Genomic DNA, 27146 nt, shown 5'->3' with positions numbered 1-27146 from the left:
TTAACAGCTTAAAGACAGTAGAAAAATGAAGTCAAATAAGACACAAATCTATATGCTTGTGTATGAGGCAGGTAATTAAAACATTTTTATTGATAGTGAATTCATATGAAACTGAACTTAAATTTGTTCAGTTTAAGCTTCACTTTCCCACTTTAAACAACTCTGTTTCTCAGACTGATTGTCAGAAGGTAAAAGCACCTTTGTGGTTTATACACAATTATCACTCTCATAAGTAGCACAGAGCCTTGCTTATTCTTATTTGATGCCATGCTTTTGCACACACAACATGAGTAATACTAAAAAAATATATAGATGTGCTTAGTAAAAGCAGCCATACAAGAGTAACTGTAGGACTTCTTTTATACAAAATTCTAGAAATGCAAACTATAGTGTGTATTTGGGGAGAACAAGTTGGGTAGGGCTGGAAGAGAGAATATAAAGAAGCCAATGAAAATTTTAGAAGCTATGGATATATTCATTACATTGACTTTGGTGACAGTCCCATTGTGCACACATATATGAAAATATAGTTTACACTTTTAATAAATGTAATTTATTTCAATGTGTCAATAAAGTTGTTAAATTAAAATTCCATGTAAAATCTAGACCTCCTCTTCCTCTAGAAATATCCTAACATCTGGCAAAGCTGTACTGACTCCATCGGCACCATTCCCCACGTTGCAAGTGGATCAACTCTGATTCCTTCTCAAAATAGAAGGAAATGCTGACAAATGTATCAACATGGGGAAATTATGCTAAGCAAAGTATGCCAGTCACAATAAGACAAATACTGTATAATTACGCTTGTATGAAGAATCCAGAGTAGTCAAATTCAGAGAGACAGAATGTAGAAGGTGGTTGCCTGGTGCAGTCGAGTAAGTGTAGGAGTTGTTAAATGAGTACAGAGTTTCAGTTTTGTAAGATAAAAAGCTGAAGATTAGTTACACAAATATGTGACTTCTTAACTTTACTAAACTGTACAATAAAAATGCTGGAGGATAAACTTTGTTATATGTATTTTACCACAATTCAAAACATAAAATAAAAAATCTATATTACAGTAGTTCCTAGGGGTAAATTAGAGCAGACATACGGCTCACCATTGCAATTCTCTAACATGAACTTTTTAGTGTCACAACGTGGTTGGAGTCTTGGCTGAACACATTAATGCCCTTATTTGGTGTCCTCACATGGTCTTTCTTCAGTGTGAACTCTGATGTGTAACGGGGCTGGAGTTGCATCTAAAGACTTTCTCACATTCACTGTACTCAGAAGGCCCTAATCCAATGTGAACTCATAAGGCGCTTCTCCAGTGTAATGACTTTAGAGTTGTATCTAAAAGGTTTACCATATTCTCTGCACTCATAAGGTCTTTGCCAGTGTTAACTGTGTTTAATGAGGTTGGAGTTGTATCTGAAGAATTCCCCACATTCACAGATTTCACAGGCCTGTCCTGATTGTGAATTTTCTGGTGATGAACAAGGTGGGATTTTCTAATGAAGGCTTTCTGACATTTGTTGCACTCATAAGGCCTTTCTCCAGTGTGGATTTTTTGATGCTCAACAAGTATATGTTTGTGGCTAAAAGCTTTCCCACATTCACTGCACTCATAAGGCCTCTCTCCAGTGTGATTTCTCCAATGTTTAATGAGGTTGGAATTGTACCGAAAGAACTTTCCACATTGACTGCACTCATATGGCCTTTCTCCACTGTGAACTCTCTTATGTCTAATGAGTCTGCAGTGGTACCTAAAGGCTTTCCCACATTCGCCACACTCATAAGGCCTTACTCCAGTGTGATTTTGCCAATGTTTAATGAGCTTGGACTTGTACCTAAAGAATTCCCCACATAAGCTGCACTCATAAGGCCTTTCAACAGTGTGAACTCTTTGATGTCTAATGAGTGTGGAAGTGTACCTAAAGAACTTGCCACACTCACTGCATTCATACGGCCTTTCTCCGGTATGGACTCTCTGATGTTTGATGAGTGTGGAGTTGTACCGAAAGAACTTGCCACATTCACTGCAACCATAAGGCCTTTCTGCAGTGTGAACTCTCTGGTGTCTGATGAATGTGGAGCTGTACCTGAAAAATTTCCCACATTCGCTGCACTTATATGGCCTTTCTCCAGTGTGAACTCTCTCATGTCTTATCAGTCTGTAGTTGTACCTAAAGAATTTTCCACATTCTCTGCATTCATAAGGCCATTCTCCATTGTGAATTCTCTGATGTTTTGTGAAGTTTGCTTTGTACTTAAAGAATTCACCACATTTGTTACACTCATAAGGGCTTGATACAGTGTGGACTCTCTGGTGACCAATGAGTGTGGACTTGTACCTAAAGAATTTCCCACATTCACTGCACTTAAAAGGCTTTTCTCCAGTGTGGACTCTCTGGTGCTGAACAAGGTGGAACTTTCTAATGAAGGCCATCCCACACTTGCTGCACTCATGAGGCCTCACTCCAGTGTGGATTTTCTGGTGCTGAACAAGTATCTGTTTTCGGCTGAAGCTTTTCCCACACTGAGTGCAACTGTAATCATTTTGTCCAGTTTCACAGGCCTCTCTGCATTTGGTGTCTCCAGGTGGCTTCCACCCATGGTGAGGCGCCAGGTGCTGGAGGAGGCCTGCCCCGGCTAGGAAGTCCTCCCCACCATCACTGCACATGAAGGGCCTCTGTGACATGTGAACGCTGCCATTTGTCACAAATGAAGGCCTCTCCTCATCTGTTCCAGACACCTTGTCTCCTATCTGTTCCACCTGGGGTTGGTAAAGATCTGTCCCACGAATGTGCAGCCCTTGCTCAGGGTACATTCCATAGTGCTCAGCCTGTTGCAAAATGTCTTTCATCTCACAGGGTTGGGTCTTCTGGGTGGACAGAGCTGACTTTGGAGTCCTGACTTGTGAACCTCCACCAGAATCACCTTGCTCCAAAGGTGCCTCCTCATCCTGGGCTCCAGACCAACAACCTGCAAGCAGAGAAATGCCAGTGAAGTGCACCTTAACATTAGTGGGAGGGGGAAGCCAATCAGAAATGAGCATCAGAGATGCCCATGATATAGTCCATGGAACTGCTGATAGGCAAGGGGGGCCTAGAGCCAGTGAGAGGAAGGCCTGAAGACAGAGGTAGTGTCTTAGTCAATTCAGGTTACTATAACAAAATACCACAGACTGGTGGTATTTTAACAACCACAATAATCTTATAAGCAACGGAAGTTTATTTTCCACAGTCCTGGAAGCTGGAATTCTAGGATCAGGGTGCCAGCATAGCCAGGTGAGGGCCCTCTTTCAGGTTGTAGACTTCTCATCGGTTCCTCACATAGTGGAAGGGCCTATGGAGCTCCATGGGGTCTCTTTTATAAGAACACTAATCTCATTCATAAGGTCTCTGTCCCCATGACCTACATCATCCCAAAGGCTCCATCCTCTAATACCATCACTTTGGGCATGATGTTTCCAACATACGAATTTTGTGGGGACACAAACATTCAGACCACAGAAGGTACTGTGCAGGGAGGAGAGGCAGGGTCTCCATGTCACTAAGGGCATGGCCTCTGGTGACTGGAGAGCACTGTGTAGAAGTTGTATCCAGACCTAGAAATACCCAACTACAACAGAAATACCGCTTTTCAAGGACTATTTAAGGATGCATGTAACCTCATGACATCTTAAAAGCAGTTGAATGCAAAGGGAACTGTAGTGAAACAGAATGGGGGGACATGAAGGCCACATAGTTTGTGGGAGTGTGGCAGAAATGGATTATAAGAGCATAGAAATGAGCTGTGGCCACTGGAGCTGGCAGGCAACAACAATAAACAAAGTACATGTTCCAGCTCCCTTGCACCAGAGCGTGTACTTTTGAGCATCTCTTGCCATTGAGGTATCAATGTCCATCCTATCAGGCACCCAGGGTCCTTTCATTGCTCAAGGTGAACAATGATGTGGCACCTGAAAGAGGCCACTTCTGGGTGAAAAACAGAAAAAAGTGTGGCCAGTACACACCCAGAGTGATCCAACATGGGTCATCCATCATTTGAAAGTTATAAGAACTTCACAGGACAGAGAGTAGAACAACCTGGTAGTCCCTAAAATTAATAATTATGTTGGTACTTAAAATTCCTGGCATAGGCAGACCCTAAGAAATATCAGCAAGAGGAGGGGGTATCTTGAGGCACTGAGATTCCAGCATCTGGAATGAGTGACCCACCCAGGGACAGGCCAAGTCTGAGGGACCTCTCATACAAACTTCAAGATTTCTGACTCCTCAGCCTTGTTTAGTGAGTACTCAAAGCAGCAGAGATGGGCTGCTTGGGGACAGTGGGGACAATGCACACAGCCCATCCCTGACATCAACAACACACGTGCCAGAAAACCAGGAGAGGAAGCAGTGCCCGCAGTCTTGTGGTGGGAAGGACAGAGCTGCCCCTGGAGAGGACAAAAACAGAGCCCAGCCCAGGACCCTGGGGTGGATGTGAGGGCCTCACCTATGGAGGACAACAGTGCCAAGTTCTCCAGCATGACATTATGGTACAAGCGTCTCTGAGCCTTGTTCAGGAGCCCCCATTCCTCCTGGGAGAAGTATATGGCCACATCCTCAAAGACCACACAACCCTGTGAAAATGGAGACAATTTGGTTCACACGCAGCTTATTTTCACTGTGTTTTTGTGGATTCTGTACTTACCTATTTGCTATCCACTAATTATGGATTAAACTAATGACCAAATTTGTTTACATCACCCCTGTGATTCGGAGCCCATTGTCTGAACCAGCTCCTTAGCTAACTCACAGACGGACAATGAATATTTCCCTTGCCCCAAACCAGCCCAGGGTGAAGTCTCAGACTGCTAGGGACAGCCACTGTACCCCAGGGCACTAGGATTATACAAACTAGCCATCCCTAATCTGCCACTCCACACTCCCTGCATTTCCCTAGAACAATCCAATAAAGGCTCTGACCTAAGGTTTCCTTTCACTCCTGCTTCCCCATGTGGACCCAGTGCCTCCTCCGCTCAGGAAATATAATAAAAACCTCCTTTCTATGCATTGGTCTTTCCATGTTGTCACTTACTCATTCACATCCATAAATCAAAATCCTGTGGGTACACACAAACTGAAATGTCATGGGTTCAATTTCTGGTCAGGGCACATGCCTGGGTTGTGGGACAGGTCCCCAGTTGGAGGAGTGTGAGAGGCAACTGATCTGTTTTCCTTGTACAGTACATCAATGTTTCTCTCCCTCCCTTTTTCCTCCCCTTCCCCTTTCTCTAAAATTAATAAATAAAATCTTTTTTAAAACCCTGTGGGCACAATCATCCACTTCTCTCTCCGGGATCTCTAGTCCTTCCCTGTTCATCCTCCTCCTTCCCGTCTTCCCAGTGTGACAGTTAACAAGTGTGGTGGCACTGGTGCCTGCTCTCTCCTCATGGCCACTGATCACTGTGTCCAGCACAGAGTAGAACACATGTGGGACCCCACCCCTCTCCTGCCAGCCAGCTTCCCTGGGGTCTCCCCAGATCTTGCCTCTCAGACAACCAAACTCAGTCTTGTCCTTCTATAAGTGCCAAGTGCCAGGGATGAGAGCCAATCCTTCACACTCCCTTCACCTGCATATCACTCATTGGACGGCACCACCCCCATGGCTCTGACTCCTCCAAGGTGACAACTCCACCAGAACTCCAAGTCGACCCACAGGCATTCCTTCACCTCGCAACATGCCACTTACCATGTGGAATCCAGGCAGCGCATGGGAAACACATTCAGCATCCATCTCATCCCCACTCCTGCCCTGAATGCTTAACTCCCCTACTGCCAGGGCTAACCCAATCCTGAAGGTCTCCTCACCTGGCCCTGTTTCTTGCTTCAGCCTCAGCCACCCTTCCTATGTGAGGACATCACTTAGCTCAGCCCTCTCCCCGTTCTGCATTGCAATAGTTGCCCCTCAGCAGTCAGAACCTTTTTCTCCCCTCATTGAGAGCCCAGTTACACTGATCTCCTATCCACATTCTCACTCCACACTCGGCCTAGCTCTCCTAGCTGAGCCCATTTCTCCCCTCAGCATCCATCGCATGTGTGCAGTGAACTTGGGAAAATTTCTTTTGCTCTTTCTTTAAGAGAGAGAAGGGAAGGGAGGGAGAAAGACTGGGAGAGAAACATTGATGTGAGAGAAAAACATCCATTAGTTGCTTCTTGTACGTAGCTCGACCAGGGAACAAACCTACAACCCAGGCATGTGCCCTTACTGGGAATTGAACTGGGGACCGTTTGCTTTGCAGAATGATGCCCAACTCACTGGTCAGGGCTGGCCTTGGAAGACTTTCTCACTCTTCCACGCCACTGTCACTTACACACCCACACACATTCTCTGCTTTCTCATCTGTCTGTGATGCCCACCACGCCACCCAGATGCCCAGTCAAGAGATCTAGTATTCAGGCCTTTCATTTCCATCCCTTGTGTTCTGATGGCCTGCCACCATAATGTAGAGATACTGCTTCCTAAATCCAACCCACAGCTACATGCTTCATCCTAATCCACATACCGACCACTATGCTGTGCCCACCACTAATCCGAATCCTCCCCCTGACCCCAGACTTCTGTGTGCAAGTGCCCACTGACACCTTCCTTTCCAGTATCTGGAACATTTGTGACAAGGACAAAAAGTGACTATTCATGTTCCACCTGAAAATTCCTCATCTCACTGACTTCTCCCATTTTTAGCTGATGAAGCACCTCTTCTTCCTAACAAGGTCAAAACCTGGGGCCATCCCTGGTTCTTCCTTCCTTCTCACCTCCTCATCTCCCCTGTCCTCCACATAAAAAAAGCAACGGGCAGTTGTACTTCAAAACACATCCAAAAACCAGCTACCACTCTTGTGTAGCCACTGCTGACACTCACCTGGACTATTGCAAGAGATTCCTGCCAGGTCTCCCTGCCTTCATGCACACACCAAATCTGTCTTTCCCTCTGCAGCCAGAGGGAGCTTGTTAAAATGTGGGTCACACCACCTTCCTTTTCTTCTTCAAAACTTCCAACCAACCTCAGATTAGAGGCCCAGGACCTCAGGCTGTCATTCAAGGCCAGAAACTTATGCACCCCTTCCCAACCCCTATCCAGCTCCCCAGGTCCCACAGGATATAACAGAAACCTGCAGTTCCCTTAACATCACAGTTAAACCTCACCTCCTGGCATCTGCACACTCTAAATCTTGTGCCCAGGACTCCCTGCCACATCTTACGCCATTGGTTGTCAGAAATGGGAACTGGTCCATATAATCTGGGACTAGATATAAAATTCTAAGCCTGGTAAAAGCACATGGTCTTCAGATTCAAGAGAATGAGAAGGATGGGAGAAGTTTCAGGGCACCCCTATTTTCTGAGGGTATATATATATTGTGATGCCAAAACCACTGTAGTGGTAATTGGGATGGCTGAAAGTGGATGCACCCTCCACTCACCTGTGCAGGGTCCATAAGCATTTCTGCCACTGCCCTGGGACCCTGTGGGAAGAAGGAGGCCATGAGAGATGGGTAACCATGGTAGGATCCTACAAGCTGAGGTGGACCACCACCCCTGCCCTGCCCTAGAGCCTTGGACCATTTGAGCCTTATGGTCTAAGCTCAGCTCCTCAGAAATCAGTACTGTCTCTTACCAGCTGGGTGACCTGGAGAAGGACTCAGGGAAAATAAAATGCTTATGGGGGTCAGAATGCTTCCAACTCCACAGGGCTCACATTGCTACCAAATATAAGGATTATATATGATGACCACCTATTATTGTCATAGGGTCAACAGTTTCTATATATTTTCAGTGCAAATGAAGTGGTAGAGTTTTGAAATTTGGAGTCTTTATTTTTACTTTATTTTTCAGGTCGTTGCTTTTTAAGACTTCAGGGCATCCATATCTAAAACTATATTGTAAGCCAATACTTAGTGGTAAATTAATGCCAAACCAATTATGAGGTGTTTGCAGAAATTGAGTGTACTGAAAAGGTTTATTTTTTTAATGTTTTTACAATTTTACTTACTGATTTTAGAGAGAGAGAAGGGAAGGGGGAGAGAGAAAGAGAAACATCAATTTGTTGTTCCAATTATTTATGCATTCACTCTTGTATGTGCCCTGACTGGAGACTGAGGTCAAACCTAAAACCTTGGCATATCAAGTGGACGCTCTAATCAACTGAGCCACCTGGCCAGGGGCTGAATAAGTTCATCTGCCTACCCATCCTCACCTGGGGACTTTAGAGAGGTAGAGAAAGGGCAATCAGTTGCCTCTCCTATACAAGACTGAAACACAACCCAGGCAAGTGCCCTGACTGGGAATCAGACCATTACCTTTTGGTTTACATGCATAAGCTCCAACCAACCGAGTCACACAGGCAAGGCTATGTTTTTTAATCCTCACCTAAGGATATGTTTATTGATTTTAGAGAGAGGTAGGGAGAGAGAGAAACACTGATAGGTTGCCTCCCGTATGCCCCCTGGCTGGGGATTGAACCTGCAACCTAGGTATGTGCCCTGATCGGAATTGAAAACGCAGACTATTGGTATACGGGATAATGGTCCAACCAACTGAGTCACCTGACCAGGACCATTAGTGTTCAACCAAAAACTTTTCATATATTCTTAACATGCTACAGGGACAGACTGAGCAGGCATGTCAGCTGCTAGTCCATTCAGTAACCAGGCCTGCCTGTTACATGATCTTCTGAAAGGAGTTTGTTGGAGGCCCTTGACTGAAGCAGCGCATCATTCCGCTTGCTCTGAGGGTGGAGGTGAGGTGCAGTCCTCTGATCTAGGACCCAGCAGCTCCATCAGCCTGGTGAACATTTCCTTTGTTTCACAGGAAGTGGCCCTGGAGTTAGTGGAGCCCCCTAACGGAGAATCCTCAGCACACAATGGCAGTCTCCACTGTACGGAAGCCTGCCAGTTCTACAGACACAAGCCAGATTCCCATGCCAGGTCTGCTCTTTTCTGGGAGGAGCACCAGAGGTGCCAAGACCCGCTCCCCATGCCCTCCCCACCCTCACCACAGGGCTGGTGGGAAATAAGGAGCTTAGGACTCTCCCTCCTGCATATGGTCCCCAGGCCTCGACCTGGTCCAATCCGCACCCTCTACCCCTTTGATGTTTCCAACCCTGCCCCCTTCCTCAGCTTACAGACCTTTATGGTCACCTACACATAGGACACTGCCATGATGTGACATCTCCATCCTGATACATCTTGAGATCATCACGTCCAAACTCCAGCTCATTTTCTCCCCTGCCAACGCCCGACCCCCTCCGCCCCAAACCTGCTCCTTCCTCTGACTTGCTCATCTCCGCACTTTCAGATGTTCAGGAAAAAATACCTGGGATCCTTGTTTCCTTGCTTCGAATTGCAAATATATATTTTTGCAACAGACAACCCAGTCTGCTTTATGAAGTTTTTCCAGAATCTCGTCACATGGTCCCTGACCGCCATCAACTTGGTCAGGCCCCCACTGTCACTCCCCTGGGGTCAACTGCCTCCCAGGCCTTGTGGTTTGACCCACTTGAAAAGTCCAGCTCGAGACACACCCCTCCACACCACCGTCCCTTCAGAACCTCCCACGGCTTCTAGCCACTCAGGTCGTTCCTTGAAGCGATACTCCTCGCCCTGTCCCCTGGACACAGAGACCCCAGTTCCCCAGGGCTCAGGCGCCCCCGAAGGAACGCTGCCCGCTTCTCACACGGCAGAGCGGTGCCCTTCCATCAGGACTCGAAGGTGGGAGCTGGGCGGGTGGGGAGGGGACACAGAACCCACCTCAGTCGGGCTCAACGGCGCAGCCCTACCACCAGCCTGTGGAAAGAGCCGGGCAAATGGGGCGGAACAGGGCACCGAAGTCGATAACGGGCTCGTCCAGCCTCACGGGGCCTACTTGCAGCGGCTGCCTTCCTATCCCTCACCTCTGCGGCGCCGACCCGACCCGGTGAACAACCCAAGAGCAACCAAAATGACAACCAAAAGGGACGCCGGAAGTCCCACCCTACGCACAGAAATGAGCTTCTCCTAAGCCCTCATTGGCTCACTGGCCGCCGCCTTGCTGAGTCGCACTATAAAGACTCCTGGGTATTGTAGTTTACCCTACCTCCACCACCTCTCAAGTCTCAGTTAAGTAACTCTTTAGTGGCTGATAAAGTGGCTAAGTGACTAGGTCTTAGGCGTTGGAAATTGAGTTAAAGGGCTCCAAAAAGAAGGCAGGCTTCGCTTGCTCTTAAAGGGGCCTTGCCCAGATTTCCAGTAAAGCATTTCAGAAAGCATTTCCCGAAAAGCATTCCAGGAAGTATTTCAGAAGCACAGCAAGTTCCTAAAGACTACACATCCGAGAGGACAACGATGACATAATGAGGCTGCGTCCACTCTTAGCTGTTATCTATCTTACGGCTTTTTAAATACACATGCTCTGGAATCAGTTTAAAGATCTTTTAGTATATTTGACCCAGGAAGAGAAAAGACTTCAGACATAGGCAGGATAGGGAAGACAAGGAGGGATGACAGGAGGCACATAAGTTGGTAAACAGGGTGACGCTGTGCCTCTGGTTCCCCCCCACAAAAAACGTCTTTCCTGGGCATATGTCAGTGATTACTTGAACTCATTGAGCAGCATGTATTTTCAAATATTTACTACTCTATATCAGAGACTTTTTGCAATTCTTTTAAGAACTTGAAACCAATTTGAGAAAAAGGTGACTTATCACATGCCATTTTTCTGTCAGGATAATATGTGCTCTTAAATAGTCAGAGCATGTGTAAAAAGGGAGCACCTTGTCCCCAAGACAAAGGTGTGGGATGCTATGATCTCATCTCACTGGGAAGTGATTCAGTATTTCACCTCAAACTGCTTAAGTGATGTCTTCACAGGGAGTTATGTTTTTCACAAAAACACTTGTGAATGACAATTAGTGAAAGGTGTTAATAATGTTTATTATTAAAAGAAAGTAGCAGAAATAATTCTAGGGAAACACGACTGTGACATGGGCAAGTAAAAAAAAAAAGGTTAAAATCTCAGTGAAATTTAAGTCTGAAAAGCCAGAGAATGAAGCTGAGCCTGTGGCTGTGCTGAAACCTTGTCCAGCACAAGGTTTTCATCTCCAAAATGTGATTCTTCTTCATACTTGAAAATGAACTGAAGAGATGCAGATGATATTTAAAAGACTTGACAGAGAAGTGACAATAAACAGGGAAGCTGTGCTGTGGTATTTATGTAATAAATGTCCAGTGAGCTGGTGTATCTCTTCACACCATGCCCCTCTCCTTGGAGAGTGAATAAGAGCTTTATTCTCTACATTTTCTTCTCTTTGTGAATTCTTTCATAGCCTGTGTCACCAACCACCCTAACATTTCAGTAGCCAGTATTGGGACATTCTCTATTTCTCCCTCTCCTCCAGCCTCCTGAGATTTGCTACTAGGGGAGCAGTGGGCAGTGGAAGCTTGACCCGGGCTAACCCCCTAACCCTGTCTCTGTGAGGTTTGGAGAAAGGATTCTAAACCTTCTCCATCTTTCTGGACTCTGAAGACAGCCTCCTCCTTACTCATCTTCATGGCCAATGATTGATATAAAGAAACTTTTTTTTTCTCTAGAACAACTGGTAAATTTTACCCTCACAAGCAATCTTGAAGCATCTATATATTTTCTCCCTACCTAATCCCTCTAGAATTCAGAAACTCTTAATAAAGTCATGTCTGGACTCTGGATGCCACCAGAAAGCTTTAAGGAATTAAGATTGACTTTGAAAGCCAATAAAAGCCCTTGGAGAAACAGCCTGGTACCTTGCTTGTTCATGTGGTTCATGGCAGTCATCCCAGGACTGGAAATTACTGCAAAGCAAGAACAGAACTAACCACTCCCTACAGCCACAGATGGAAGATAACAACAGCCCAGGGGCCACACAACAACACCCTCACCCAATTTAAATCCAATAAAATCTCAAAGCCCCCACAAAAAAAAATGTTCAGTGAGCACCTACTGGGTTTCAAGCACTACAGTAGCTACCAGTTGCTCTGTGTATACAGGACTGTTGTTTTCTCAGATTTGGTATTTGTCTATTTAGCATTCATTCATCACAAGGCCAAATTAAGGTGTTTCTACAGTGCAGTGGTTATCAGGTTCACCTTACAAGCCCAAACTAAGTCAAAGATGTGCAAGTCACTTTCACAGGCTCACGAAACTCATATTATAAACACCCCAAGAACAAACCATGATGTGTGTTTTTATTTCTGAATAGGGGATGTCCCCACCTAGGTACTCCCAGGCACTTTAGTCATAAAAGCATAATCTCAGTTCCTCCCCCACCTGCTCTTCCCTGTACATACACAGTTTTGTGTGGACCTCTGTGGTGTGCCCATCGTCTCGTTTATAGGGTGTCAAGAGTGTAGCTAAGCTACTCCATGGTATTGCTGCCTTGGCATTCATTTTGTTTTGCCAGGCAGGCTGCAGGAAGCTTAAACTGACAGGAGACAAAAGAGGCCACTGGGATTTCTTTGACAAACTTTGAAGTTCCTGGCTCCTGAGCTGTATCTTGTAAGGCTTCTCATCAACAGAGGATGGGGTGCTTGGGGACAAGCTGTGCACTGCACACAGCCAAGCCCTGGCACCCAGAATATGCCAAAAAGGAATTAGTACCCCTTGTCTGGATGTAGTAAATTCAGATGCATCCTGGGGGAAGGGGGAAAAAATGCCCAACCCAGGACACTGGAGTGGGTGTGAGGACCTTACCTAGTAATGACTATTATAATAGTCTTGTAGTTGTCTTATAGAACTTAAGGATTCTTTTTTTTAAAAATAATGGTTTATTTTATTTTATTCTATTTTATTTATTTATTTTTAGAGAGGGAAGAGAGGGAGATAGAGAGAGAGAGAGAAACATCAATGTGCGGTTGCTGGGGGTTATGGCCTGCAACCGAGGCATGTACCCTGGCTGGGAATCGAACCTGGGACACTTTGGTTCCCAGCCCGCACTCAACCCACTGAGCTATGCCAGCCAGGGCTAGAACTTAAGGATTCTTGATGGCTGGACACAACATAATGACACTAGGACACTCAGGGCTTGGAATGAGAGAAGGGCACTAGGCAGAGCCATACAGTAGGTGGTACAGGCTGGCACTGCAAGTAGCCCGGAGCTGTAGGGGACACCCTATGTAGAGGAGGTGACCTGGGGCTAGCTAGGTTTCCCAGGCTCTTTAAGGATGGCCTCATTTGAATAATTTCATGGGCTCAGGAGCACAGGGTCTGTCCTTAGTTGCCTGTATCTGGCTCTGACACAAGAGGGATGGCATATACCAGTCCAGAGTGTGAGTCCATCATAAAGACAAGTGGTTGCGGGTATGCACTTAATCAGCTGCCCCAAAAGGGAAAACGACCAACATCAAGCCAGGAAGTCAAAACTGGATCAATGCAGTATTTTCATAAAACTACATATCAAAACACTGTGTTACTGGCATAAAGACCAACATATAGAACAAACCACCCAGAAATGAAAGGCAGCATATTTGATCAGAAAATTGACAAGAGTGCTATGAGAATCCAATGGGAGAAGGCAATCTTTTCAACAATTAACTTCTTGGCATTGACACAAAATGCACAGGAAACAAAAGCAAAAACAAGAGCAATTGTACTATATCAAATTACAATCTTCTGTACATTAAAGCAGCAGTCCCCATTTTTTTTGGCACCAGGGACTATTTTGTGGAAGACAATTTATCCATGGACCAGGGTGTATGTGTGTGAATGGTTTCAGGATAATTCAAGCATACTACATTTATTGTGCACTGTATTTCTATCATTATTACATTGTAATATGCATTGAAATAATTATACAATTCACCATACTGCAGAATCAGTAGGAGCCCTGAGCTTATTTTCCTGCAACCAGACAGTGCCATCTCGGGGTAATGGGAGACATTAACACCAAATGTGTTGCTTATGTCCAGTCTACTCCGTAATCTTGTTCTGGTTGCTGTCTTTGCAGAAAACCCTGCTTCGCAAAGGTAAGATGTTGGAAATGGAAGGTGGCTTTTCAGTGCTTTTGTGGCAATCTCAGGATATTCTGCCTTGACTTTAATCCAGAACATGTTACTTACCACTCACTCATAGGGTTTTGATATGAATCTGAAAGCAGTTGATTATGGTCTCTGTGCAGTCAAACCTCTCTGATAATGATAATCTGTATTTGCATTCACTCCTCCACACTAGCATCATCGCCTCAGCTCTACCTCAGATCCTCAGGCATTAGATTCTCATAAGGCATGTGCAACCTAGATCCCTCGCATGCTCAGTTCACAGTAGGGTTTGCACTCCTCTGAGAATCTAATGCTACAGCTGATCTGACAGGAGGTGTGGCTCAGGTTGTAACGCAAGCAATAGGTGAATGCTGTAAATACATATGAAGCTTCACTCACTGGCCCACCACTCACCTTCTGCTGTGCAGTCCAGTTCCTAACAGGCCGTGGACCAGAATCCGGGTTGGGGACTCCTGCATTCAAGAATACAATCAGCTCTGACTGGTGTGACTCAGTTGGTTGAGCATCATCTCACAAAGCAAAAGGTCATGGGTTTGATTTCCTGTCAGAGTACATGCCTGGGTTGCAGGTCAGTTCCTGGTTGGGGTGCATGTGAGAGGCAACTGATTGGTGTTTCCCTCCCTTCCTTCCCCTCTCTCTAAAAATAAGTAAATATACATCCACAGAGTGAACAGGCAACCTTTTGAACAGATGAAAACATTTATAAATCATATCTTCATTAAGTGGTTAGTTTCTAGGTTATATAAAGACTACTAAACTCAATAGTAATAAAATAACCTGATTTTAAAATGGACAAATTTAGACATTTACACAAAGAATATACACAAATGGCTAAGTACGTAATTGTTAATCATCAGAGAGATTAAACAAAACCACATTAGAATACTACCTCACACTCATTAGGATAGCTACTATTAAACACAAAACGGAAAATAAAAATTGATTGAGGAAGATGTGAAGATATTGGAATTCTTGTGGACCTTGAGGAAACAGTTCCTGGGTTCCTCAAAATATTAAAAATAGAATTATCATTTGATCCTGCAATTCCTCTTCTGGCTATATACCCAAAAGAATTGAAAGCAGGATCTTGAGGAGATTTTGTGCAGGCACTTTCAGAGCAGCAATCTTTGCAACAGCCAAAATATGGAAGCAAGGGAAATGTCCATCAACAGGTGAATGAATGGATAAAGAAATTATGATAAAGCTATATAATGAAGTCTTATTCAGCCTTAAAAAGAAAGGTAATTCTGAAATTATGGCAGGTAAAGAAAGCTGTTCACAAAAAGACAAAAACTGTATGATTCTTCTTATGTGAGGTAGCTAGGGAAGTCAAATGCAAAGAGACAGAGTAGCATAAAAAGGTTGTCAAAGGCTGCAGGAAGAAAAGAATCAAAGTTGTTTAATGTGCAGTTTCACTTTTACAAGATGAAGAGTTCTTGATATTCATTGAACAATGGGAACGTTGTACAGTAATGAACAGTACACTAAAATACTTAAGCAAATTTCATGTATGTGTACTTTAATGCAATAAAAATCTGTAAGTACATAATACTTTACAATGCCAATTGGAGCAGACTTTCGGCTGAAGTCTTTTCCCCACTTATTGCTCTCATCAATTTTTTTCTCTGGTATGAACTTTTTAGAGTCAAGTGGATGGGAGTTTTGGCTAAAGACTCTCCAGCATTCATTGCACTCAGAAGGCATTTTTACCATGTAAACTCAACAATGTTTAATGAGGCCACAGTTGTAATCAAAGTCATTCCCGTATCTGCTGCTCTCATACAACCTCACAGGTATGCGAACTTGCTGGTGTGTATGAGTCTGGAGCTGAACCATGAAAATTGTTCATATTAGCCGCACTCACAGAAACTAAAAGGTTGTTCTACCTCACGGCCTTTCTCCAGTGTGAATTTTTTGGTGTCTAATGAGTGTAAGGCAGTACTAAAAGAACCTACATTTGTTACACTCACAAGGCCTTTCTCAGGTTTGAACTCTCTGATGAATAATGAGTGAGGAGCCGTCCAGAAAGGATTTCCGACAATCGCTGCACACGTAACTCCTTTCTAGTGTGGATTTTCTGGTGTTCAACAGCTTTGTCTTTGCGGCTAAAAGCTTTCCCACATTCTCTGCACTCAAAAGGCTTCTCTCCACTGTGAATTTTCAGGTGTTGCACAAGTATATGTTTGCGTGTGAAGGTTTTCCCACATTCACTACACTCATAGGGTCTCTCTCCAGTGTGAACTCTCTGGTGTAGAGTGAGTGTAGAATGGTTCCCAAAGCATTTTCCACATTCACTGCATTCGTAGGGCCTCTCTCCAGTGTGACCTCTCTGGTGTCTAATGAGTGTGGAGTGGTTCCCAAACAACTTCCCACATTCACTGCAAATGTAAGGCCTTTCTTCAGAGTGGACTTTCTGGTGACCAATGAGTTGGGACAGTGTAAGGAAGGCCTTCCCACATTGGCTGCACCCGAAAGGCCCCAGCTTGGTGTGAATTCTCTGGTGGTCATTGAGGCACGATACCTGTGTAAAGAATACTCCATATTCTGAGTGTTCATAAAAACTTGCTTCGGTGCGGACTTTCTGGTGCTGATCAAGGTGGGATTTTCTAGTCTCCCCACAATCCCTATGTTCATAACGCTTCTCTCTAGTGTTGACTTTCTCATGGTCAACAAGTACATGTTTATAGAGAAAGGCGTTCCCACAATGAGTGCACTGGTAATCATTTGGCCCATTTTGGAAGATCTCTCTACCTGCAGTGTCCCTGTGTGGCTTTTCCATACTGTGGGAAGCCTGTTGTTGGAAATGGCTGGTGCTGGCTGTCTCCCTGCATGACAAGGTCCTCTCTGTCATATGAACTCCGTAGTTCTCCATGAATGAAGGACTCGCCTTGTCTGGTCTGGAGAGTTTCTCTCCGGTTTGCTGCTTGTGGTGTTGGTTCTTTCCCCCACAGCTGTATAGGCCTTGATCAGGGTGCGTTCTGTCCTGCTTATCCAGGTGCAAGGTGTCTTTCAAGAGTAGGCCACACATCTCCCAAGAATGAGACTTCTGGGTGAATGGATCTTGACTTGGGGCCCGGACCTGTGACCCATGCGCAGAATCACCTTGACCTGAAGGGGCCTCCTCCTCCTGGGCTCCAGGCCAACAACCTATAAGCAGACAAATGCCAGTGAAATACATGTTGACTTTGGTGGGAGAGGGCAGCTCATAAGAAGTGTGTGTCAGACACCCAGGAATAAGGGACTGCTGATAGGCAAGGGGGTCTAGACACAGTGGAATGAAACCTGCTGGCCTGGGAGCTCATGATGGGAGAGCCTTGATGATGGGGAAAGACACAAGGAAGGGACTGGGTAGGGAGAAGCAGGGTATGCAGGTCACTGCTCTGCAAATGGCTTTCAACAAGGGCATGGCTGCTGGTGACTGGTGAGTACTGTGTAGTAGTTTATGTCTAGACCCATACATGCTTGACTACGACACAGAGGCTGGTGTTCTAGGACTATTTAAGGACACGTGCAAATGTCACTACGCCTTAAGTGTAGGTCAAATGCTGAGAGCACTGCAAAGGGAGCAGTGGAATGGAATGGGTAAGAGGCAAAGGCCACAAAATTCAGGGGACCGGGAGACTGGAAGATACCAGAAGAGGATGAAGTGCCCATGGTCTTATGGTGGGAAGGACAAGCTGCCCCTGGAAAGGACAAGAACGGAGTCCAGCCCAGGACCCTGGGGTGGGTGTGAGGACCTCACCTACAGAGGACAACAGTGCCAAGTTCTCCAGCATCACACTGTGGTATAGGCATCTCTGAGCCTCATTCAGAAGCCCCCATTCCTCCTGAGAGAAGTGTACAGCCACGTCCTCAAAGACCACATGGCCCTGTGAAAATGGGGGCAGTTTGATCAATATGCAGCTTCTGTCTCCAGGATCTTAGTCTTTCCCCTCATCCTTCCATCCCTCTCACCCTCCAACTAACTGCCAACGTAGAAGAGCTACAGATCTTGTGCCTGTTCTCTCCTTATCACCAGTGATAATGTGAAAACAAATGTGAAAACAAGTGGTGGAGGGAACAGTTCATCTAAACTCTGGGCCTGGAATGGGGCTCCACTCCTCTTTTATCAGTAAATTATCCTGCGGTCCCCCAGATTTCAACCCCCAGACAATAAAACTTGAACCCTTCTTTCTCCCTTACTTAGCCTGTGTCAGGGCCTGGGGCTAAACACTGATACCACTCCTCACCTGCACATCAGTTCCATTCGAACCTCTTTACATACCTGGTCCCTCCACATTCCCAACTCAGTTACTAATACCCACCTGCCTGCTGTAGGCATTTCCATGGCCTTCTGACACACCACTGTGCACATGAAATCCAGGCAGTGTTTTGCAAATGGAATCACTATCCAATGTTGCTCTATCTTGTCCCAGAACTCCCAAGATACCTAGCCCCAGAGAGCACCAGGGTCTCTGTGTATTTTCCCCACCTGGCCTGGTCACCTGGGTCACACTCAGCCCCCCAAACCTGAGGAACTCACAGCTCTTAGTCCTCTCCCATGGTACTGCTGTCCTGCAAGCAGTCTTGAACAAGCTCTCTTCACCTGACCCTCATTCAAAGCCCAGCTACAGCAAAACTCCCCGCTCCCTCCCACACCATGCAATGCTCCTAGCTGACCCTTTTTCACCTCAACTAATCTACCAGCCTGAATGAAACAAGACAGGCCCCAAAAAGAGTGACTCCCACATATGGGAGTCCAAAGACAGAGAGAGCCCTGCACTGAGCTAACACCTGACCTCCTTCATGGAGATACTGCGACATCTCTCTCATATCCCTGACTCCCTTAGAAACCTTTCAGACTCCCCTGCCCTTATGCCTCATAGGCACCTCCAATCCTGCTTCCTCACCCATCTCTGTGAAGCCCACCACCACCATCCAGGCTTCCAACAGAGACAAATCTTGGCCTCCTCCATCCACTCCCTGCTACCATGACCTAACAAAACCTGAGGGACAACTACACTTCCATCCACGCACCACCAACTATGTTGGGGCCGCCTGCAACCTGAACACATCCCCTGACCTCCAGACCTGTGTCTACCTGCGAACTGGGCACCTCCATTCAGACTCTCCGGGACATCTGAAACAAAACCCAACTCTTTCTAGTGCCTCTCAAAATCCCTTCTTCTGCTGACTTCCCCATCTCAACAGACAGAACAGCCATCCTTCCAGGGAACACCTAAAACCTTTGGGCCATCCTTGAATCCCCCATCCACTTCATCTTCCAGCTGCCTCGCTCTCCATGACACTAAATGGGGGCAGCTGTATGCAGAACACATCCACGAGGCAACCTCTCCTCTCCATCCACAGCCTGCTGTGCCCAGCCACCACCATAGTAACTCCCTCCCGGGTCCCTCCACCTCGACCTCCACCCCCACAGTATCTCCTTCACCCTGCACCTAGGCACAGCCTGTTAAAATCTGGGTCAAATCACCTGGCTCCTCTGCTCCAAACTTTCCCTAGCTCCTACTCTCCTCAAATTGAGACCCTGGACCTCAGGTTGCAATTTTGGACCTGGTAACTATGTCCCTATGTCCCAAACACTCTCCTAACCATTCTGTATCCTACCAGATATAATATTCCAGCTTAGTCTCACTTCCAATCATTTGAAAATTCTGGACCCTGGGCCCAAGACAACCTTCCACGTCTTACCCCATCAGCTGTCAGAAATGAAAACCACTCCTAGTTGGGTGGCTCAGTTAGTTGGAACGTTATCCCATGTACCAAAAGACTGCAGGTTCAATTCCCAGTTGGTGAGCATATGAGAGGCAACTGATTGATGTTTCTGTCTCTCAATAAACATATCCTTGGGTGATGATTAAAAAAAAAGAAAGAAAGAAATGGGAATCACTCCATATAATTTGGGGCTGAGTTCAAGACCCTGGGCCTTGGTGAAACCACAGGAACTTCAGACCCAAGGGAAGGAAAAAGAGAGGTGAAGAAGCTCATGACACCCCCATTCTTTCTAAGAGAGTAGCAAAACCACCAGGGCTGATAACAGAGTGGGGGTGAAGGTGAGTACATACTCCACTCACCTGTGCCAGGTCCATAAGCTTTTCTGCAAATGTCATGGGAACCTGTGGGAAGAGGGGGGCCATGAAAGACAGGTAACCATGGTAGGTGGTTGTTGAAGCTGAGCTGGACCACCATCCCTGCCCTGCCCAGTTCCTCTGACCTCAGTGTCACTAGGATCAGCTGTGTGACTCTGCATAGGACCGAACAGTCCTGAGCCCCAACTCCATTAATGTAAAATGGGGACAACAATTGTTCCCACCTCATAGGGCTGATAACAGTATCAAAAATAACATAAATTGCGCACAGTACTTGTCAGCTCTAACTATCCAGGCAGGAGATTAACAATTTTGTATGTTTTCAGTGCGAGGAAAGGGATAGAGTTTTGAAAATGTGGGTTTGCATTCTTCTCGCTTTTTAAGGTTTTCAGAGGATGTGATAGATAACATTATGTTGTTAGCAAATACTACAGGTAAATTAATGTTTCAGTTTTTGTAGTGTTGCCACGATTAATTTATTGAACGTGTTCATTTAAAAAATTTTATTGATTGTTTTAGAGAAAGATAGGAAGGGAGAAACATCAGTTTGTTGTTCCACCCATCCATGCATTCACTTATTGATTCCTGCATGTCCCTGATCAAGGATCAAACCTGAAATCCCTGTGCATTGGGATGACACTCCAACTAACCGAAGCCACTCGGCTAGGGCAAATGTGTTCATTTCTAATTGCTTACCTATGTGTACACATTTAGAAGAATATTGGTTAACTGCTGTTTTAATCAACAAATGTTTCATACATTCCAAATTTACTAAGTTGGAAGGAAGACTCTAAACAAGCAGGTCAGCTTCTTTTCCTTTCAGCAAAGAAGCCTGTCCACTACATGATCCTCTGAAGGGCACCTTCAGAGGTCCCTTACTGTCTCACTCATTAATTCCTCTTGCTGTAGAGGATACAGCAGTGCCCTTGTCTGGAACCCATATACTTCACAAAACTGGCTGTTTCTTTGTTCCACAGAAATTGTCCCCCAGGATCCCTTGATCTGCAGGACTAAGTCTCTACCACCACCTTATACCTCCACCTCCATCCTGACCAGCAACTTCCTACATCCAGGTGTCCTTTTCTATAGGCACAAGCCAGAATACCTCCCATGCCAAAGATGCTCCTTTCTGGGATGCTGAAACCTCTATGCCCTGCATTCAGTCTCCTGACACTCACCATAGGGTCCATCAGAAAGAAGGACCTTAGGCCCTGGCCAGGTAGCTCAGCTGGTTAGAGCATCATCCTGATACACGAAGGTTTCAGGTTCAATCCCCAGTAAGGCCACATCCAAGAATCCACTAATGAATGCATAAATAAGTGGAATAACAAATCAATGTTTTTCTCTTCAAAAACCAATAAATTAAAATTTAAAAAAGAAATGAGATCCACAGGGCACACAGGGTCCAGTCCAGGCCCCTTTCCAGACCTCCAGAACTTTAAGTCCACATACTCATGTGAATTTGTAAGAACTTAGTGAGACAGGAAAGAAGAAAATTCCTTGGCAAGTGGAATGGGCAAACTGAACACACTGACTAAGAAGTTTACAGCCAGATATAGTAGATCATCACCCTAGAGATAACATCTAGGCCTCAGTGGCATTTCAGGTCCAGGTCTAGAAAAGTAGCAAAACCAGGTGGGTGATGCCAGAACCAACTGCAAGGACTAAAGAACCCCTGTTCTGCCACTGACCAATGAGTGAAGACCATGACCCTAAAAGGGCACACCTGGAGAACTGAGGAATAGTCTACTGAAACCCTCCCCTGAGATCTCCCTTAAGATTCCAGCCTGCAAGGAAGAGATAAAAGTCCCAAGAAAAAGGACCCAGAGCTTGCTCTCCCTCTGGGGAGTAGCGTCTACCACTCCCTTTCCCTTCTTCCCCCATTTCTTTCTTCATAGGTACATGTCTCCTTAACTCTAATGGTCCCTACCGGACTTGCAACCAGGGGGGCAATGGGCAGCAGCAGCTGGTCCCAGACTAATTTCCTGAACCTGTCCCCAAAGCCCCTTTTCTCCGGCTTCCCAGTGAGCTAAGGCAGCCCCGCCTAGGCTCTTTCCAGTTGCTTCTTCTATCCTAAGCCCTTCCTTGCCTCATTGTTCTCAGCTTTAAGAAACGTTCCCTCATAGTCACCTGGACTCGTGTTGTGAAAATTTTCCCATATGAAGTCAAGAACCCAAAATCTACATCTGGTCCTAAGCAGACCCACTCAGGGCCGGTTCCTGTCCGGTAACACTGGGATCACACGTCCAAAATCCAACTCATAATCTCCCTGAAACCGGCTTCCTGTGCTCGCTTCCCGCCTCCATACTTTCAGATGTTCAGGCAAAATAAACAAAACTTGGGAAGGTCCTTCCCGCCCAACTTTTGCTCACAGCTACAAGTGATGTTTCAGGAAACCCTGGAGGCTGAAGGGTTTCCAGAATCTCAACACATGGCCCCTGACGGCTACCAGCCTAGTCCCGTCCCTACCATCGCTCCCCTGGGGTCAACTGCCGTACCTCCCCGGCCTCGTGGTTTGACCCCCTTGAAACGTCCAATTGGAAACACGGAACACGCCCCTCTGCACCGCTGTCCCTTCAGAACCTCCCACGGCTTCCAGCCACTCAGGTCTTCCCTTGAAGCGACACTCGTCGCCCTGTCCCCTGGACACAGAGACCCCGGTTCCCCAGGGCTCAGGTGTCTCTGAGGGAACGCTGCTCCGTCCTCGCATGGCGGACAAGGGCCTGACTCACGGACCGGAGCGGCACCCCTCCATCTGGGCTTGGACTCGGAGGTGGGAGCCGCGGGAGGTGGTGGGGAGAGACCAGGGGGACACAGCACCCACCTCAGTCGGGCTCACCGGCGCGACCCGCCACCAGCATGCGGGAAGAGCCGCCGTAATAAAAGGGCTCCTTCGTGTCTTAAGAACACCTCGGTGCGGCGGGAGCGAAGCCTCTGCTCCCGCTTCCCATTCGCTTCACTGCGACTCAAAACCGACACGACTCAGATCCACTGAGCAGAGCCTAGCGCGCTTAAATCGCTTTACGTCACAGGCGAGACTCTGAAGCCCCGCCCCCAAGTGGTGCGTCAAAACAAGTCGCCGAAACACCTCCCCCGCGCGCTGCGCACGCACGCTGAGCCCTCATTGGTCAGTCGCCGCCTCCGCACTACTTTCTGGGTAACGTAGTTTCCACGCTGTCACCCAGGCGGCTTCAGAACGCAGGTCGCTTTGTTGGGTGCATACTGACGGAGAGGTGTTGTGAGGGGCGCTTGGAAACGGCGCTCCGGGGTCCAGACGGAGTTGGACTTGGCTGGCTCTTAAAGAGGTTCCACACAGATTTCCTTGGCGTGCAGTCCACGAACGTCGCAGAATTTTTTTCTTTTTCTCCAGAAATGTTTAGAAACCTGTTATTTCAGACTCGGGGAATCTCGGTTTCCAAATGCTGTTCGTAGAAAGGGACACACAACACGGTGATGACACTTTTGTCCCCTCAGCGCTGTCGGCTAACTTGTTTGTCTAAGATATATTGAAGCTTTGGAGTCGTTTTTATGAGCTTCAACAGGGTCGTCAGGGACAATAAGGAAATTCCCCAGACAGGGCTGTGATGGAGAACTGACGGCAGGATGACAGGCGGCATAAGTAGTCAGAGTGACTGTGTGTCCCTGACTCCCACAGAAAACGTCTTTCCTACCTGTATAGTCAATGATTGTGTTCCAATCTAGCGAGCCATATTTTTATTCAGATATTTCTTACTCGATATGTGAGGTATTTTCCATTTTTTTTTTTTTTTTTTATCCTCACCCAAGGACATGTTTGTTGATTTTAGAAAGGGCGGGCAAGAGGGAAACTCGGATATGAGAAGGAAACATAGAGTGGCTGTCTCTCCCACACGCTCTGATTAGGGACGGAACTGCAACCCAGGCATGTCCCCTGATGGGGAATTCAACAGGAGACCTTTTGCTTTGCAGGGCAACACCCAACCCAGTAAGCCACACCAACCGGGGCTAGTTTTCGTTTAAGAATCTGAAAGCTCTCTAAAAGAAGAGAGACTTATTACATGCCATCTTCTGTTGGGACAGTGTATGCCTTTCTGACAGCTGGACCACGTATGCAACGGGGTATCTTATCCCTGTGATAAAAGTTTGGATATTTGTGATCGAACCTGCTTGCTGTGAAGTAGTTAATGTGATTATTTTTAATACTTGAAAACATTGCACATTAACACCTTGGAGAGAAAGGTAAAAATGATGTATGTTTTTAGATTTTATTTATTTTTTAAAGAAACAGAGGGAGAAAGAGAGGGAGAAAAACACCAATGTGTGGTTGCCTCTCACACACCCTAAACTGGGGAATTGGCCTACAACCCAGGCATGTGCCCTGACTAGGAATTGAACTGGTGATCCTTTGGTTCGCAGGCCAGTGCTCAATCCACTGTGTCATACTAGCCAGGGCAAAATGATATTTTAAAAAAGAGTTGCCAGAAAGGTGAAAACGAAGTTGTACTGTTGTATACTTACTGATCAACATTCGGTGATCACTTAGCTCTATCATTGACAATTAAATCACTTAGTGGTAATAGTAGCTCAAAATCATACCCACGTAAGTAACCTTGGGGATATGCCTTATGGTCTGTCTCTCCTGCAGGTTTCGCTAAGGAAGAACAAAAGAGGGGACTAACAAAGTGTTTATTTTTCATATCCAGGAATGGGAAAGGCTGTTCTTGGGCCACATTCCAATGTTGTGAACAAGAAACCAAGATTAGAGATAACTTCAGATGACTAACAGTCTCATTCCGGTAATTCAGCTTCTGACGATTAGTAAATCACTGATAGTCCCAAACTTCTAAAATTCAGTCACTGAGTGTTCAGTCCCAAAAGACAGCCAATCAGTGACAGCCCCAGGATCCTAGGCAAAACCACATACTGACAAATATCCTCTAGGTAAAAGGAGAAATTAAAAAGGAAATTTTAAAAGCATTAATATTTTGAACTAGATGAAAATAAAAATGCTACCTGTAAAAAAATCAATGTGATACAGCTAAATTAAGTGATTAAAGGAAAAAAAAAAAGCCTTAAACAGCTTATTACAAAAGAAACAAATGCTAATAACCTAAGCTTACCTGTTAAGAAACCAGAAAGATAAGACCAAACCAGCCCCAAAGCATGGATAAGACAGAAAATAACAAAGGTGAGAACAAAACTCATTGAAATAAAAAACAGAAAAACAACATTTAAAAATCAACAAAAAAACTTAGTTCTTTAAAAAGCTCTCTCTCTCTTCCCTTTCCTTTCTCTTTCTCTAAAAAATCAATTAATTTTTTTTTAATGCCCTGGCCATGTAGCTCAGTTGGTTGGAGTATCATCCCTGTACACCAGGGTTACAGGTTTAATCTCTGGTCAGGTCACATACAAGAATCAACCAATGAATGCATAAATAAGTGGGACAACAAAATCAACATTTCTCTCTCTCTCTCTCCTCCCCCTCCCCCTAATAAAATCAGGAAAAAGAAACTACTGATCCTACAAAAGTTAACATTATCATAAGGGAGTATTATAAATAATCTTTATCCAGTTATCAAAGGTGACATAGTAGAAAATCTATATAGAACTACACTGAGTAATTTTTATTGAAAATCTTCCTACAAGAAAATTCCAGGCTCACCTACCTTCACTAAGTAATTCTGGCAACCATTTAAAAAAACAGTATCAGTAATCCCTCAAAACTCTTTCAGAAAATAAAGGAGGAAATACTTTCCAACTTACTCTGAGGCCAGAATTACTCTGACAGCAAAGTAAAAGATATCAAAGAAATCTACAAACCCATTACCTCTCAATACAGATGCAGAAATTAACAAAGTATCCAAAAATGGATTCAGCAATATATACAAAGGATTATTCATCATGACCAAGTGGGATTTGTCCCAGGAAATGCAAGGTTAAACATCTGAGTATCAATTAATGAAGCGTCTAAGTAAAAAGACAAGAAGAAAAACATAACCACACAATGATTATCTCAATAGATGGAAAAAATCTGGAATTGAGTCTAGACATAGATCCATACCTACATAGTCAACTGATCTTTGAAAAACGAGCAAAGGCAATTCAATGGAGAGAGGGTAGTCTTTTCAACAAATGGTGCTGGGGGAGCATTTGAGATCTTGCTTGCTGGCAATTGTTCTCAGTTTTGGCTCAAATAAACTCTTAAAAACATTTTTTAAAAAATGGTGCTGAAACTACTTATTGAACATTGTCATGTTAAAAAATGATCTAGATACGGATCTTACACCTTTCATAAATATTTTCTCAAAATGGATAAAAGAAAAAAACAAAAAAAAAAGGATAATAGCTCTGGCTGGGGTGGATCAGTTGTTTGGACATTTTCCTGTAAACCAAAAGGCCAAAGGTTCAATTCCTAGTCAAGACATATGCCTGTGTTGTAGTTCTGTCCCCAGTAGAGACATATAGGAGAGCAACTGATCAATGTTTCTCTCCCTCTATTTCTCCCTCTGTTCCTTCCTCCCTCTTTCTCTCAAAAAAAAAAAAAAAAAAAAAAAAAAAAAGGTGGGGGGGAGAGTGTGGTTACGGAACTAAATGTATAATACAGAATTATAGAACACCTACAAGGTAACAATAGAAAATGTAGGTAACCTTGTATTTGGTAATAACTTTTCAAATACACCAGAAATAATCCATGAAAAAAAAACTGGATAATTTGGACTTGATTAAAATAAAATCTTTGTGCTGTGCAAAAGATAATCTAAAAAGATACTCCTCATCTGTCATTATGGACTTGCAAATTAAAGCAATAATGACATACCACTAAAAACCTATTTAAATAACTAAAATCCAAAAACACTGAACATCAAATGCTGATAAGAACATGGAGAAACAGGAATGAACTCTTGTTTATTGCTGGTAAGAATGCAAAATGGTACAACCACTCTGGAAGACAGTTTCTCACCAGACTGAACATACTTTTACTATATGATCCAGCAAGTCATGCTTGTTGGCTTGAGCTCAAACAAACTGAAAACTTATATCCACA

At 45.1% G+C, this 27146-nt stretch overlaps 1 protein-coding gene across 7 annotated transcripts; it reads right to left on the bottom strand.

Moving 5' to 3' along the window:
• Positions 1-72: 72 nt before the first annotated feature.
• LOC114511500 (zinc finger protein 548-like) lies at positions 73-23113 on the bottom strand. Of its 7 annotated transcripts, XM_036013422.1 has the most exons (5): positions 9777-10009; positions 7452-7493; positions 6893-6961; positions 4483-4609; positions 73-2967 (listed from the first exon to the last, which is right to left on the bottom strand). In XM_036013422.1, exons 2-5 carry the CDS (start codon positions 7470-7472, stop codon positions 1295-1297), a joined length of 1890 nt encoding a protein of 629 aa, XP_035869315.1. In that variant the 5' UTR covers positions 7473-7493; positions 9777-10009; the 3' UTR covers positions 73-1294. The 7 variants fall into 7 exon arrangements, with proteins under 7 accessions (XP_035869315.1, XP_035869318.1, XP_035869317.1 ...); XM_036013425.1 differs by lacking the exons at positions 4483-4609; positions 6893-6961; positions 7452-7493; positions 9777-10009 and adding exons at positions 17776-17902; positions 20108-20149; positions 22947-23113; XM_036013424.1 differs by lacking the exons at positions 6893-6961; positions 7452-7493; positions 9777-10009 and adding exons at positions 20108-20149; positions 22947-23112.
• Between the last annotated feature and the right edge of the window lie 4033 nt (positions 23114-27146).

This window comes from Phyllostomus discolor, chromosome 12, assembly GCF_004126475.2.
Source record: "Phyllostomus discolor isolate MPI-MPIP mPhyDis1 chromosome 12, mPhyDis1.pri.v3, whole genome shotgun sequence".
Lineage (NCBI taxonomy): Eukaryota > Metazoa > Chordata > Mammalia > Chiroptera > Phyllostomidae > Phyllostomus > Phyllostomus discolor.
This window is presented reverse-complemented; position numbering and strand designations above follow the sequence as displayed.